Consider the following 15933-nt stretch of genomic DNA (forward strand, 5'->3'; position numbering starts at 1 on the left):
CGGACTCGAGAAAGAGAGAGGGAGGGAGAAAGAAGGGAGTTCAGTTTCGAGCCGCAGGTACACCACCGCATATAATGAGCAGCAGCCGGTGTGCTCGGTGAAGCAAAACAAGGGATCGCACGAACCAGTGAACCTGGTGCCCCGAGCGCGCGGTTGGGCGAACCGAAACCGAGAGCTTAGTCTGGGACACCCGGACGTCCCAGCCTTCCAGCCGCTCGCACCTGACACCTGGGGCGCAATGTCACACCGAAGGGCATCGGAACTTCAGCCTTCGGCAGTCAGGCGTGCCTCGCTATAGCGGGACTCGGTTGACGCGGCAGGTCCGGTGACCACCGGTGGGGAGCGGACGCGCTCCATGGAGGACGGAGCGGAGTACGGCCATCCAGCAGCAGCAGCAGCAGCAACGCCGCACCACATGCAACCCCACCATCACCATCAGCAACTGCCGAAGGACCTGTCGCACCATCATTACCAACCGCACCATCGCAACAGTGCCGCACCGCAGGCCTCCCATCATGCCAAGCTGCAGCCAGCGGGCGCCCCGATCGGCCGCGAGCAGCAGCCGGCGGCGGCGGCGACGACGCCGCTGCAGAACTCCCCTTCTTGGTACCCGGGGACGACCGGTGGAACGCTCCGTTCGGCCGGATCCGGTCGGCGGGCGTCCTACGGTCACACCCACTACCAGCAAGCCAGCGCGTTGTCCCTGCCGCCACCATCGTCGTCGGCAGCCCACTATCATCAGGTTGATGTGGCCGACAACCTTTCGATTGGTAGTGGCCATTCAGCCAGTGGCCAGCGGTACATGGGGGAAAAAGGACCGCCGCATCACCAGCGGTCACCAGCCGTCGGTAGCGAGGGTCGAGTGGGAAGCAGCACCTCCCCCGCCACCGCCGGGGTGCTGATCGATCGGAGCGGCAGTACGGACCGGTTCGGGGCACTTGAGGACCCACTCAGTACCAGCTGCCTGCAGCCGCCATCTCCGGCGCCCAGCAACGATCACTACAGCGTGATGGGACTTCCGGGCCCTTCGGGTCCCACCCACCACGGCCACTACTCCGACCGGCACTATAGCACCATCCAGCGCCGGACGGCCAGTCCATCAAACGTCAGGTAACTCACGTCCCTAGACCACTGAACGCTGAAGTAACGCCGACTCCTTTTCAGATATCGCCACAGCTTGACGGACAGCTACCGGGACATGTCGCCGCAGTGCGATCGGTACATAGCGCCACCGGCTCACTTCCTGGCCGCCGCCGCCACCGACACCTACGGGTACCTGGGAGCGAACGTGCACACCCCGATCAAGCGCTACGTGCCGACGCCGCCACCCCAGGAACCGACTTACCACCCGGCGCACCAGTCGGGGCCGAGCGCCAAAACGCAGGCGGCACTTATGAACGCGCTCCTCGGGCACGGTGGTGGCGGTGGGGCCGCGGCGATGCGCACGGTGCCCCATCATCCGGCGGCGCAGTACGCGTACGCCACCAGCACCCTGCCGTACGGGTTCCGGGTGAAGGCGACAACGAGTGCCAACAACGAGCCCACCACCACCATATCGCCTCCCAAGGGCTTCGAAACGCCCGACCCGTACGCCCCCAGCAACAGCAGTAGCACCGCCGCACCGCCAGCCCGTGTTCGACCCCCCAAGTGCCCGTCTTCCCTCGTGGCCCACACGTCGACCCTTCCACATGCGGCGTCCCACGGCGGTGGTTCGCGGAGCAGCAGCAGCACCGGCCGACACTCGCAGGTTGGAGTTGCCCCGCCAGCGGCGGCATCCACTGGTCCCCGCCACATGTCGCGCACCTCGAGCGCCGAGTTTCTGGACCAACCGCGCACCATGTACCGCGTCTCGACGCCCGTCAGTGTGATGAGTGAACCGGGCGGGGCGGGGCGCGACGCCAGTGCATCCTGTCTTCATTGCAACACATTGCGGCGCACGACTGGCGTACACCAGACGACGCAAACAACGGGACCGATCAGCCCGCAGCCGACCGCTCCGGAGTTGCCGGCAAATGGCGGCTCGGTTCCGATCAGTCCGGCATCCCTAACCTCACCACAACAGCACACGAGCCAGCTGTCAATGCAGCACCAACTGTCATCGTCGTACGCTGCGGCACAACATCCGGTGCACCAGCTGCAGCACTCCCAATCGCACACGCTCCCACCGAGCGTGGCCACGGCACACTCCTCTTCCCACTCCCAGACGTACGACAACCTGCACGACGGGCCGCAGCTGGGAGATGGGCCGTGCGCCGTCGACCGGGACATCGCCACGATGCCCCGGAACAAACACCAGCCGTTCGTCGGAGCGGCCACACCCTCGTCGATGGAGAGCATCCTTAGCGCGTCGAGCAGCAGCCGGACGATGCTCATCCAGCAACAGCAACAACCGCAATACAGCAACATCCCGCAGCACCAACCATCGCCACCAGCACCACCTCTACAACCGTTACCACCGCAACAACCGATCGCAGCACCCACAGCACAGCAATCAGTACCACCGCAGCAAGCCCCTCTCGCTACAAGCCCCCAGCAGCAGCAGCACCACCCGGTGGCCGAACCGCCACAGCAGGCGTCGGTGCCACAGCAACCCGCATCGCCTCCGCTGATGCCGGCACCACCATCACCCGCGATCGCTCCGTACGTCGCGCCGCACCCGCTGCTCCCGATGGTGGCCCATCCGGCGTCGCTGAACGATTCGCCGGCGTCGACGCTGCAACGCAGCAGCAACGCGCAGCTCCTGCGCATCCCGCAGTCGAACCTGTCGTGCAAGCAGCGCCTCAAGGAGTACGTCCGCCGGGAGGCGGCCAAATTCTTCGGCATCCTGCCGGCGGCCGCCGACGAAGAGTACGAGCGGAACAAGTGGACCGACCGGCAGCGCCGTTTCGCCTGCCGGCGCTTCGGAGCGCTCCGGGACGACGCGGACGATCCGAATGGCGGTCTCGGTGGTGGCGCCGGTGGCCCCGGTGGTGCTGTGCACCAGCGGGACAATGGGCTGCCACCGTCGGATCGGCCCGACATTCTGCCGGCCCAGAGCCAGGACGAGCGCGAAACGGAGCTAAGCCGGCGGCAGCGTGCCAGTCCGCACTTTGCCCAGGGCGGACACGAGCGTGACGCGGCCGGGGGTGAGGTGTATCTGGTGCGTGCCGAGCGGAAACCCTCCGTACCGGCCGTCCTGTACGGGGGGCTGAGCTTCGTCGTGCAGAGCGTCACCCGGCGCCGGCTCCGGACGCACAAGCAGTGGTCGCGTAGCTTTGCACCGGCTCACGTCGAGCTGAGCGGGGCCGACGGGCCGTCCGAGCACTGTGACGGGTTGGCCCCGATAGCGGACGGGGAGGCGTTTTTCGATACGCCCACCGCGGTGTCCGGCCCGGGAATGGTGGCGTCGGCCGTCGGTGGCGGCCCAGGCGGATTGATGGCACCGGCCCATGATAACAACTCCCGGCAGCTGTTCGTGTCCGACGGTGACCGGACGACCGGCAGTGGCATCATCAATGGGTGGCGCACAAAGTCCTCGGAACTTCACCATCACCACCAGCAGCAGCAGCAGGCCGGTGGCCAGGGTGCGGGTCAGCAGCAGCAGCAGAACCACGCGGAACCGGCCGCCAGTATGGTGTACGGGCAGCGCATTTCGGCCAACATTCTGGACGGGGTGCTGGACAATTCGCTGCGCCCGGTGCGCAACCGAGTGAAGCTGCTGCGGCCGAACCTGCTCGACGAGCGGTACGACTACCGGCCGTTCTTCACATACTGGGTCAACACGGTGCAGATCGTGGTGATGGTGCTGTCGCTGATCTGCTACGGGTTCGGTCCGATCGGCATCGGCATGGAGTACCGGTCGGCCCAGGTGCTGGTGACAAGTTTGAGCTTACAGCAGGTAAGAACCTGGAGGGGGGGAAGGGTGGCCCCGCTTATACACGGTGCTAATGCTTTTCGCGGCTCGACAGGTCCATCACCAGGAGCCACGCAACATCTGGATCGGACTGCGGAGCGCCGACCTGATACACCTCGGTGCCAAGTACGGGGCCTGCATGCGCCGCGACGCCAAGATAATGGACGTGGTGTCGCGGACCCGGAAGCACGAGCGGGAGACCGCGTGCTGCATACGGAACGATGACTCTGGCTGCGTGCAGAGCTCCCAGGCGGACTGCTCGATCCGTGGTTGGCCATCGGTAAGGGCGACTGCGACCGATCAATCGACCTGGGCTACGGGGTTGACACGCTGGTTCTATCTTTCTTTCAAGAAGACGATTGCGACGTGGAAAAAGTGGTCCCCAGGTGAGTCGGGACCGGGCGGCCGCATCTCGGGCAGTGTCTGCGGGCTCGACCCGAAGTACTGTGACGCGCCGGCGTCGATTGCGCCGCACGAGTGGCCCGACGACATCACCAAGTGGCCGATCTGCCGGAAGAACAATCAGCTGTCGCAGCGCTTCCGCTTCAAGGACCACACGGCCGAGCACATGGTGTGCGAGGTGATCGGCCACCCGTGCTGTATCGGCGTGTACGGCGAGTGTCGCATCACGACCCGAGAATACTGTGATTTCGTCAACGGGTACTTTCACGAGGAGGCCTCTCTCTGCTCGCAGGTACGACGCCGACCGCGCGACCCCCGGACCACGGAGTCTGACACTCTCTCTTTCTGTGTTCCCTGCCAGGTCTCGTGTTTGAATGATGTCTGCGGCATGTTTCACTTCATGGCCGCCGACTACCCGGACCAGTTCTACCGTCTCTTCACGTCGCTGTGTCTGCACGCCGGCCTGATCCATCTGCTGGTCAGCGTGGCCTTCCAGCACGTGCTGCTGGCCGATCTGGAACGGCTGGTCGGCCCGCTGCGGACCGCCATCCTGTACATTGGGTCGGGCATCGCCGGAAACCTCACGAGTGCAATCTTTGTGCCGTACAAGGCGGAGGTAACGACGCATCGGTTAGTAGACCTCTTGCGCCACACTCCAGTAACGTTTTGTCTATGTCGACAGGTTGGACCACTGCCGTCGATAGCGGGCGTACTGGCATCGCTAATGCTGCAGCTGGTGCTGTGCCACTGGAAGAGCTTGAAAAAACCACACATAGCTATGATTAAATTACTAATTCTGGGCTGCACCCTGTTCGGGCTGGGGACACTGCCACTGCAGCAGAACTTTACCGGGCTGATCGCGGGCCTGCTGACCGGTATCTGCCTCACGCTGGCTATCGTACCGTTCGTGAACGTCACGAAACATAGTCGTAAGAGTAAGGTGAGTAAAAGACGACCGGCACAGATCGCCCAGACCCTTAGTCTCACTCTGTCTCTCACAGATCAACCTCATATGGACGTGCGTGACGCTGCAGTTCCTGCTGTACGCCGTAATGTTCATCATCTTCTACGCCTTCCCGGCGCTGTTCGAATCGCTTAACTTCATCGACGGGAACCAGCTGATGGATCCGAACGCGGGCCACGGTTACCACGACCACTACAGTCTGTACGATGGGTACAACAACTACAATCCGCTCGGGCCCGGCTCCGGGCACACCGGCGGGGGCCATGGTCACGGCCATGGGGCCAATGGCGCCGGTCCGGGTGGTAGCCCTACTGGCGGTCCCGGTAAAATCGGCACGTACAACAATAACAACATCTACAAAACTTCCGGCGGCAACGTAATGCACAATCATCACGACTACACGGCCGGTGGTGGCGGTGGCGGAAACGTTATCAGCATGTCGGGTGGGGCGACCCGGAACAGTGGGCCGGGGGGCCGGACCGCGGTGGGCAACAATCTCCTGAAGACGATCAGTCTCTGCGAGAAGGGCCAGTGCGTGCTGCGGCAACCGCGGCACGCGGACACGAATGCCTGACGTCGATGTTTCCTGCTGTTCACCGCACTCGAGCTGTGCTTCGTCCTGCTCGTCCTGCTTGTGCTGTACGATGTCGATGATTTTCAGATCGTGTACCAGTTCGTGCTGCACTGAGGATCCCGAGGAGGAGGCGCGCGGCGTGGCGTGCCGCTCGTGGGAAACCTTATCCAAACCAAACCAAAACTCATTGTGATTCCGGTAAAACCTGTGTAAAAACGGTGGATAGAAAACTAGCACACACACAAAAATTACAAAAGAAAAGTATGAGCGGACAACGCGGAGGAGTAGTGGACAATTAACCAAAACAACACACAGCAGCAAGTTAAGAGGAGCCGGTGGGAAGCAAAAGGTAGCACTTTTTGGCCGTCCTTTTTCTCCCTAGAGCCACACGCACACAACACACAAGTTGAATTCCAGGTTTTGTACCTTAGTAGCCGCAAATACATCGAACTTCCTCCCCGCAAATAGGGACAAAATGGGCCGGCGGTGTGTCCGGCGTCGCCGCATGAAACGTGTAAAAAGGCCGACTAAAATCCGTTGCGTTTCCAGTTTTCTATCCCAAAAAACGGGGGCAATATTAGCGTGGACCTAGTCATGACCAAACTCTCATTATCATTCATGCAATCGATCGATCAATCAATCAATCACTCAATCAATCAATCAATTATTCATCGCATCGTTATTAGACTTTGTAGCGCATTTAGTAGTGCACGCGGGACGTATCCTATCGTCCCGTGGTAATCGTAATCTTTAAGTATCATCATCGAGACAGCGTAGCTAAAATCAAAAACCAACCTAAGGAACCTATCATCATCATCATCATCATCGACGGACGATTCGAAGCGCTTAGCGATACGTGTTTGCGTTCCCGACGAGAGTGCGGGAAGTTTCTGTTGTATTTATCATCTTCCCGCGACCCAAAACCGCGGGTCCATTGTTACTCCGTTTGATAAGTGTTCCTTTTCTACTTTTACTACATTGTTCAACATGTTTCGTTCGTACCAAAGACCGCACTAGTAACATGATCGTTCATCATCGCGTTTTTTTTTCGACGGATCGAACGTTTCATCTTGGAATCCGCCCCTCAAACACACACACACATATCCGCTCATCCGGTGGCGATTCGATTCCGTTCCCCGCACGGGCCGTTTGTTTGTTGCACCGAAAGCCGGTAATCGGCGGACACCGGATGCTGGTGTGTACACCGAATCCCGTGGTGGCGCTGGTTCGGTAGATTTGAAGTACACTTTTGGGCAAAAGGAAGGAACGCGAAAGCAAACGCATACTAACCAGTAAACCTTAGTAAATACTCGTTCGTAAGAGATGATCCGGGAGCCCCCCGAAAACCAGAGTACCACAAAGTAAAGCACGACACGGCAAGATGCAGGAATCCCCCAGAGTCTCTAGGTGCGGCGCAGCGATAATGTAATAATCTAGATAAGCGATACCCAATTCCTAGAGTTGTCCCTCAGTTAGCGAACAATGAAAGTGGCGTTAATGGCGGGCGGGAAGAAAACGGGGCGAACTAAGCACACAAAATAAGCAGAATTAAACCAATCTACGCAACATAAATTAACTGATAACAAAGACACAAACACACAGCGCGGGACACTCTTACACATCTCTCTTCCCTTCACACAGTTCTGATGCCCCGGCCTCTGATGGCCTGCCGGGCTCGATTAGGAGATACCTTGACGTGCACCCAAAAGAACTCGCGCAAGAACTTAACAAGACAACAAAGGATTAGCGTAACATTTAGAGCGTGTGCGTGCGTGTGTGAAGCAATCGCGTAAGAAAGAGAAACAATAAAAGCACATCCGCCGTACAGGCCCGTGCGGCGCGGAGGCGCCATTGAAGCGAAGAACGAGGGGCGTTGCGGAAGAGAGCTGATCCGGCACCAGCGCCGGGCAGCGTTAGGGACGGAGCGCGCGAGGCGTTATTGTAAAACTGGCGGACGAAACAAGAACAAAATCTTATGTAAGTAAATTCTAATAATAAAACCTCTATTTCGATTTAAAAAAAGCAGCATTTCGTCCGCATTTCTTTCGAATGTCATCTAAACACGCGGATGTGGCCGCGACACAACTCACGGGGCACGGTGTTTTGGATTCATCGCTCACGAACGGAGCGAACAGCTTTGCGTTTTTTTTATTAATACAATGCACTAACTTTTCCGGAACTCCTCCACCGTCGTTTATAAGTCGTTGTAAAATGTAGTAACCGCAGCCGCAGCGCGCGAATGGTGTCTTTTACCTTTTGCGGGCACAAAGAAGTATAGTAACAAGGGAAAGCTAACGAATGCGCCGTCTTTCTGAACCCAGGCTCCCGGTTTTTGTTGAAGGCGCAACGTCTGTCTCGCGAAGAAACGGACTGGTTAAAAAAAAGAAGCTCCGGCTGTCGCGCCCCAACGCGGGTGCAACCCGAAAACTATTAATATAGTATCATAGAGTAATGTATATATCTAGTATGGTGTGTAAAGTTAGCGTCCACTGCAAACGAGTGATAATAGTAGCCGATAAACCGTTTTCCGCTATAAAAAGAATCCTTCGCAAAATGAAAACAAAGTACAACCATCAAAAAGTAACACGGATTATGAACGCAACTCCCAGAAAACAGCCCAACCCGACGACGTAGCCAACACGGAACCCAAACAAGCTGCCAGTCCGCCACCGCAACGGATTGATTTAAGCGTAATACGAGGGAGGAATCGTCAGATCGCTCAGCACCGCCAGCTGATCCTCGGTGAACTTGAGCTGATGGATCTCCCAGTTGTCGTGGTGGGTGCGTTTGAAGTCACCCATCGTCTTCCGAATCGTGGCCTGGCAAGGAAAACAAAACACATGAATTTCGGGCCACGCTTGGCACGGTGGAGAGCCAAACCTACCGGTATTGGTTGCGGATCGTTCAGATGTGCTCCCAGGTGCTCGAACACGTTCGGCACGAACTCAGGCACTTCGTACGGATATGCGGAGATGAAGGCACACAGTCCGAGGACACCGGTATGGCGGGCAATGACGGCATTCGCTTCCACACTACGAAACAATAGCACCATGAATTGTTTAGGCTTGTTTGTAGGGCCGGTTGGACTTACCTCTCGTTTTTGGCCACCTCGCTGGAGCAGCTCTGTTCCACCCGAACACGCTTGGTGCGAATCATCTTTGTGCGGCACTTGCGCTTGAACAACTCGAGCAGCTCCTCGGTCGCGGTCAGGAACGAGCAGTGCACCAAACCGCACAGCACTCCGGCGGCCTTTTCGCGCACCTCCACCACACTGTCCTCCAGGAGCCGCAGTACGATCTCCTGCACCTTGGCCTTCCATTCCGGGCGGCTCAGGATGATGGTCATGTTGTAGAACACCTGCACCTGCAGCACGTCGATCACGGCACAGCGGGCCGACCAGAACGTCATCTTCGATATTTCGTCAATCTTGCCCAACGCCACATCCATACAGCTCGGCAGTGTGAGCGCTTGCGAAACGAGCGCCAGCAGCAGGGTGCAGATTTGGCTGAGCTCCTGATCCTGCTCGGACCGTTCCAGGCGGCACGCGATCGGTAACAACTCGAAGAACTCCTTCTCGTTGCCATTCGAGCACCGGTGAATGGTGTGCGTTATCCAGTGGGCCACTGAAAAAAAGAAACGTTGTTAGTCAGGTGCCACCAGCAAAAATGCCATTTGACTGGCCAGTGCCAACGTACCTGTTTTAAACAACCGTACCGCCTTCGCGTACTCGCTGTCATTGCCGGTCGGCGAACCACCATCGCCGTCGGTGTCCATCGCCGAATCGCTGACCGCTTTGGGCACTTCGTAATCCTGCTCCAGCAGGATGGCCACTTTCGGCATCACGTACGCAATCATCTCGGCCCGCTGCGGCGAAATCGGACTGCGCTCGTAGCCCTCGAAGCGCAAATCGCTCTCGAAAATGTTGATCAGCGTATTGCCCAACCGTTCGCGCTTGCTCTGGAACGGGTGGTTCAGGTGCGGCTTCAGATACTCGAGCAGCCGGTGCGCAACGCTCGCCATGCGCCACACGTGCTGATTGAGGGCACCTTGCAGGCAGTACAGGCGGTTACAGTCACTGAAGCTGCTCGCATCCTTCAACGGGTCCTCCAGTAGCACCTCGTGCAACCAGTACTGCTTCGACGGGTCCATCGACTGGGCGGACGTCGCGAAGCACGTACCCCAGTACCCGTCCGTATCGACCGTCACGTTGTCCATGGCAAGCCGTACCAACGGCACCATCCGCTCGTACATGGCACGCGTCTTCTCGTACGGCCAGTGCTTCGCCCCCCGCATGATCCCGGTCATCACCTCGGCCGCGCACCGGTGGCTGCTTTCCGAGGCCTTGTCCTCGATCAGTCGCTGCAGGTGGCACATGAACCGATCGAGCAGCTGATCACCAAACACCTTCATCACCATCTTCACCAGCAGCATGCGCGAGCTGCTAAACTTGTCGCGGCCCTTCTTCTCCTCCAGCGACCAGAACTTGATCAGTTTTTCGACGTTTTCTTGCTCGGCGAAGAACTCGTAAATCACTCGCTCTTGGGCGGACATTTCCTCTACGGTGCGATCGAGCTTCGGCTGCTCGGCGCTCGGTGCGTACACGGCAAAGCTCTGCGTCCACCCGAAGCAACCCTCCTGCGTGTAGATGAAGCGCGGTTCGTCCCACTCGGCCTGGCTCGTCGGCACCTTGGCGCGATCGTACTGCAGCCACATGTTGTCCTCGCGGTACCCGGGCGCAACGCTGGAGCCCGGATTCGCGGGCACCGCTTTCTGTTCCTCCTCCGAAGCCCCGCGAACACGGGCCGCCACCGCCAGCGGGTTCATCTGGATCTTTTTGCGCGGACGCTTCTGCTGACGAAAGATCTTCAACATCAACCGTATCGCCAGCTTCCGTTCGCCGATGGAATCGTGTATCAGACAGTGCGCCGCATGGCGCACCACCTCAGCCCGGTGTGCCACGTACGGGTGGCTCAGGTTTAGCAGCATCACCGTGGCCAGGTAGTGGTACAACCGGTGTAGCTTGCCGTTTTCGACCGTGCTCAAAATGTCCCCTACCAAGCGATCGTACAGCTCCCGGTTGCGCTTGTTCTCTCGCTCACGGTTCGCCAATCCGGCCGCCAAATCGAGCTCATCGACCCGCGTTCGCAGAGCGAGTGCCCGCTCGACCACACCCTCGCCAACGTCCACGTCGATCATGTAGGTGGGCGCCTCGCTCATAATGACGTCCGTCAGCGAGTCAAGCAACCGCACGATGGATGGTTTCTCCGACAGTTTCGAGCGCAACAGGGCCATCCAGACGCGCCCCAAGTAGTCCCAGTCGTGCATGCTGATCAAACGCGTCCGCCGCTTGATGTACAGCAGACAGAGTACCCCCTTGAACCGCTCGTGGTACTCGTTCGCGTCAAACTGCAGACACTCGACGATCCGGTCCGTCAGCAGGGAGTACGCGTGCGGAAAGATGGCCAGCAATGTCTGGAGCTTGTTTTGGGCCGGAATTCGCACGCACGAGTAGTACGAGATCGACAGATCGACCAGCTTCTGCAGCACCTCCAGATGGGTTGCAGTGAACAGCGGAAGGTTCACCTCGTCCCGGCAGTCCTGCTGGATGATGACGCGCGAAACGAGCACCGTCCGCACGTCACGCTTGTAGCGCGTCAAGCGGTACGATTGGAAGCGCTTGGTAATGTTAAAGCTGCGCAGCTGCACATCGAACGTACTGTTCGAGTGCCGGCGAACAAACACGCGATCGTACAGGTTGATGATCGACTTTAGCGTTTGCGTGTCGTCTTCCGACGTGCGAAGCAGTGCGTCCTGCAGGCGGCCGATCGAACGGATGATCGCTTTCCGCACGTTGCCCCCGTCCGGCATGCGAATCGCGAGATCCTCGAAGCCGAGCATCACCTTCAGCTGCAGGTCGGCCGGGCTGAGGCACGATTCGTACTGTGCGATCGGTTCCTCATCGTCCCAGTTGGGCAGAAAGTTGAAGCACCGGATCATGGCCTGCACGAGCATGACGCTGCGGTTGAGCTCCTCGCGCGAAAGCTTCTCCCGGTCGGCACTGTGCTGATCGAACTTGTCCAACAGTGCCGGCAAATAGCGATGGATCACGCGCTCACACGCGTTCCGCAGTTCCTGGTCCGGCATGATCCACTCGATCTTCGTGTCGAGCCCCATCTTTTCGCCCCACCGTTTCACCGGCAGCACCTCGGAGACCGGCTTCCGGAAGCAGTCCGGGCTGTTGTGGAGATCGAGCGACTGCAGGGTGGACAGATTGTGCATCAAGTTGCCGACGATGTGCGTCACGTAGCGGGCGACCCGTTTACACTTAAACACCACCAGCTTGTCGAGCGTCGGTAGCAGCTCGTCCAGGTGTTGGGCCACGACCCGCGGATCACCGCGGACCAGATTCACCAGCAGCACCAGGTGGTACAGCAACTCGTCGTTGTGCTTCTCGAGCTCGTGCGCATTCTCCTGATCGTCCATGTACGCCTCGATCGAGCGCAAGATGTGGGGCAGCAGTACCCGGAACATCTGCTGCCCGTTGATGCGAGCCAAAACGCGCACCAAACAGCCCGCCAGCTGGCCGGCCACCTTAGGTTCGAGCAGATGCGTTTGCAGAAACTCGAGCACCTTGCGGGACGCCGCCGCCACAATCGGTTCCGAGCACTGCCCCAGGATACCGTGCGTGCAGGCCTGGACCAGCGTCTCCGAAATGGTTTCAATCTTCGAGTGCATCGGATCGGCGTCCGACTGCTCCATGCGCACGTTGTTGACCGAGCTGCTCTCGACGAGCAGGAAAATGCGGTCCAGGTACTGCAGCACGAAACTTTCGAAATCGGCCGTTTGCTCGCACAGCAGGCGCTCGTCGTCGGTCATGTTGGTGTGAAATTGGCCCGCGGTCGAGCAGTCGACGATCGGGATGAGGAACGCGATCGACGTTAGGAAGTGGAATGTGATAATCGTCTTCTTGAAGTCGTTCCGATCGATACCGGGCAGCGTGGCGAAGAAGATCGGTATCACGTGCGTCCGGCCCTCGGTGTAGCCCTTGTGACCCGACACGAGCGCCCGCGACACCCCAATCAGCCCGTGCATGGCCGCGGTGAACTTGTGCGGCTCCGTCACCGAATCCAGACTGGTGTACACCCGTTCGATGATCGTCGGTATGATGAGTGCCGGGCGCAGGTCGGCCAGATGTTGGAAAATTTTGCCCACCTCCTGCGGGCTAAGGCGCGAGTACATGGCCTGGAACGCGACCGGTTTCATGCACTCCACGAACGCCGTTATGCACTCCTCCGTAAGCTTCCGTTCGTTCGGCACCGGCCGGAGGTGGTGCCCCTTGCGGTACCGCTCGATGACGAGCCGATCGATGAAGATGCGCGGCAAAAGAAACAGAATTTCGCCGAGCATAGTCACCCACTTGCCAATGTTGGCCGGATGCAGATACGATTCGATCGACGACATGAACGTGTTCAGGTAGCGCTGGGCGCTGCTCTGCGGTCCCAGCGCGGACACGATCCAGGTGGCGATCGACTCCGGTAGCAGCATGTTGTTGCGGGCCGTTTTGGTTTGCTTGTAGTTGACCGGGAAGTCGATCGAGCGCATGATGCGCGCAAACATGCTCGGAATGTACGGTTCCCAGTCAATGTGGCCCAGGTTCCGGTAGCCAACCATCGAGAACATGCTCATCAGATCGGACGCCCACGGTGGATTGTGGTACGCATCCCACAGCGTCATCATCCGGTCGAACCAGAGCTCGTAGCCACGTTCGTAGTTGAGGAAAATGTTCAATATCGCCACCTCCTCGCAGCCGCTTCCATTGTCCAGTGGCTGCGTCTGGGGCAGCAACTCATCCAGCAGCTCTTGCGTCGACGACGGTGGAAAGTATCTGAACGAAAAACGAACGTACATCAGTGTGGGACAGCTACGGCCACGGGCAGTTTACCGATCGACACTTACGGAGTGCAAACCTCTATCACGCACTGGATGGTCGCTTCCATGGACCTGAAAAAAAGAAAGGTAAATCATCGGTGTGGTCATCAAGGAAACACCAAGACACCAAGCTGCGAGAACAAGCCAACATTCACCTCGTTCCCATTTCCAAGTCTCCGAGAACCAAAAATATCGCAATCCCAATTAATGCAAACACCACCGGATGTGTGTTTAATTCAATGGACGGATGGTCGTCGATGGAATGTGATTCGTATTACATTACACTAAATGCGTTATTTGAAAATGTTTGGCTTCGAAAACAATTTTACAGCATTCTTTCTATGATTGAATAGCTTTCTACGTGTTGGTCGGTTGACAAAACAACACAATTCTGTACTCTGGACATGCTAAATTGTTGACTGACTGTTGAATAAAGTTTACATGCGTTACAATACGACAATGACACAGGATCGACGAAAAAATGCGGAATTAATAAATCGTATCGAATGGGTTGCACTCAACACGGGACACCATCAAATGCGTGACCAACGATGCCGATTCCTGTGGACAGCGCGAAACAAAATGCGTATTTGTTGCAGCCGAAAAAGTAAGCTAAGCGCACACCCGACTGACCGGACACACCACACGAGCCATTACCGAGTGACCGAGTTTGTTGGGAAAATAAGAAAGATGCTAAAGGAAACCCGCAACCTGGAGGACCTTCCCATGTAGCCCATAGCCAGCGAACCCGGACAGGTGAAGAAATTAGGAATTAAATGATTTAATAAACGGTTGTTACGCATTCTCATCCGTCTCCGTGTGCGTTCCGTGGGCACCGGCAAACTGTACAAATGCAGACACATCATAGCCCATCTCGGCCGCGGCGGCAAGCAGCTGCGCCAACGGTGATACCGTGCGCTCTTTTCGCTTACCGCTCTTCCTGCAGGTATGCAAGTGGAAGAACGAAGGTTATTCAACACAAGAATCGCCATCGTGAACGTGTCGCCCGAGCCCTACGAAGGTGGTGCTACGGAAGCGACTGGCGCACGGTGCAGTACGGTTAATGGAGCAAGCGAATTGGTGGTACCGGAGTTCGTGCCTGCGAGCCACACTTACATGAGGTTGTTGAAGAGTTCACCTTTTTTGTTACGCCGAGTTACCAGCAACGTAAACAGCTCGTACAGTGGGCGCCACTCGATCTGGAGCTCGTCCGTGCTGATCCATTCGCGTTTTCTAAAAGAAGAGCAAAACAGCAAGATCAAAACCGTTCGACATTCGACGGGAATGTTGCTCATTCATACCTGAGCAGGACAAAGATCGCGTCGCTGATTCTGCCCAACTTGCCGGGGTTGAGCTTGGGAATGACCAGCATCTCGAGCATCAACTTTACGAACTTGATGTGGTCCTCCTTGGAAAACTTCATGCCGTATAGTTTAATGTACCTGCAAAGCGTAGCCTCGAATCATGATCGGAACATTGGGCACACAGTCGGAAAGTCAGCTAAGCTTACGTCACCAGCTGACGGATGCAGGTCATCGCACCGGGCCCAACTTCGCGCAACGCCACTGCTTTGCCCAGATTGTTCTTCACCGCTTCCAGCATGGCCTGCGACTCGTCATCCATCCGATCGGCGTACGGGAAAAATTTGTTGCAGAACAGTTCCTTCTGCGGTTTGAAGCCGAGCTTTTCAACCCGCTCGTTACGCTTCGGGCGATTCTGCTCCACGCTGTCACTGCTCTCATCATCCACCGTCGTGGCCGTGGTCGTCGAGGACGATCCAACCTCCGGAACCGTATTCAACGAAGAGCATGATTCTGTAGAAGAAACGTCCGCCATTGCAGCTGGCGGATGGCTTTCGCTAACTTCAGCACGAGGAGATGTTGTTTTTGCTCTTTTTCTATTGCTTTGTGCGTGGCTAAAGTGCGACCGTCGCGATATTACGCGCTGCAGATGAACGAATTCGACTCAACGGAAATGGCTCACTTCCTCTTCGCAATGGATGCCCCACTTTGCAACTCCCAGAGTACTACGTTTCAATATTGTGCTGCTACGGAAAGTGACAAACTCTGCGGGAGGTGTTACCCCTTTACTGTGGATTACAGATACAAACGCGGCCGTATTTATGTATCCAGCACGATGACGGTGCTAGTCGCGGAGTTCTTTTGACCGGAG

General features: G+C 57.7%; 2 protein-coding genes across 2 annotated transcripts; one reads left to right on the plus strand and one right to left on the minus strand.

Annotated features, from left to right (window-relative positions):
• Positions 1-355: 355 nt before the first annotated feature.
• LOC128269971 (inactive rhomboid protein 1-like) lies at positions 356-5832 on the plus strand. Its single transcript, XM_053007374.1, has 7 exons — positions 356-1110; positions 1165-3877; positions 3948-4172; positions 4248-4586; positions 4656-4910; positions 4977-5234; positions 5296-5832. Exons 1-7 carry the CDS (start codon positions 356-358, stop codon positions 5830-5832), a joined length of 5082 nt encoding a protein of 1693 aa, XP_052863334.1.
• A 2138-nt stretch (positions 5833-7970) lies between these two features.
• On the minus strand, positions 7971-15597 carry LOC128271404 (proteasome activator complex subunit 4B-like). The gene is made up of 9 exons (XM_053008899.1): positions 15272-15597; positions 15063-15203; positions 14878-14994; positions 14561-14701; positions 13789-13833; positions 9528-13717; positions 8924-9455; positions 8717-8864; positions 7971-8651 (listed from the first exon to the last, which is right to left on the minus strand). The coding sequence occupies exons 1-9, from the start codon at positions 15595-15597 to the stop codon at positions 8517-8519; spliced, it is 5775 nt and encodes a 1924-aa protein (XP_052864859.1). The 3' UTR covers positions 7971-8516.
• Positions 15598-15933: the final 336 nt, after the last annotated feature.

The sequence above is a fragment of the Anopheles cruzii genome, chromosome 3 (genome assembly GCF_943734635.1).
Source record: "Anopheles cruzii chromosome 3, idAnoCruzAS_RS32_06, whole genome shotgun sequence".
In the NCBI taxonomy this organism is placed as follows: Eukaryota; Metazoa; Arthropoda; class Insecta; order Diptera; family Culicidae; genus Anopheles; species Anopheles cruzii.

Excerpts from the sequence above, each read along its gene's own strand:
- LOC128269971 (XM_053007374.1), top strand. The coding sequence starts at position 356 with ATGGAGGACGGAGCGGAGTACGGCCATCCAGCAGCAGCAGCAGCAGCA. Across the intron at positions 1,111-1,164 it reads GCCAGTCCATCAAACGTCAG|ATATCGCCACAGCTTGACGG; the intron begins GTAACTCACGTC and ends ACTCCTTTTCAG. Across the intron at positions 4,173-4,247 it reads CGATCCGTGGTTGGCCATCG|ACGATTGCGACGTGGAAAAA; the intron begins GTAAGGGCGACT and ends TCTTTCAAGAAG.
- LOC128271404 (XM_053008899.1), bottom strand. The coding sequence starts at position 15,597 with ATGGCGGACGTTTCTTCTACAGAATCATGCTCTTCGTTGAATACGGTT. Across the intron at positions 14,702-14,877 it reads GAACTCTTCAACAACCTCAT|GAAGAGCGGTAAGCGAAAAG; the intron begins GTAAGTGTGGCT and ends GCATACCTGCAG. Across the intron at positions 8,865-8,923 it reads GAGGTGGCCAAAAACGAGAG|TGTGGAAGCGAATGCCGTCA; the intron begins GTAAGTCCAACC and ends ATTGTTTCGTAG.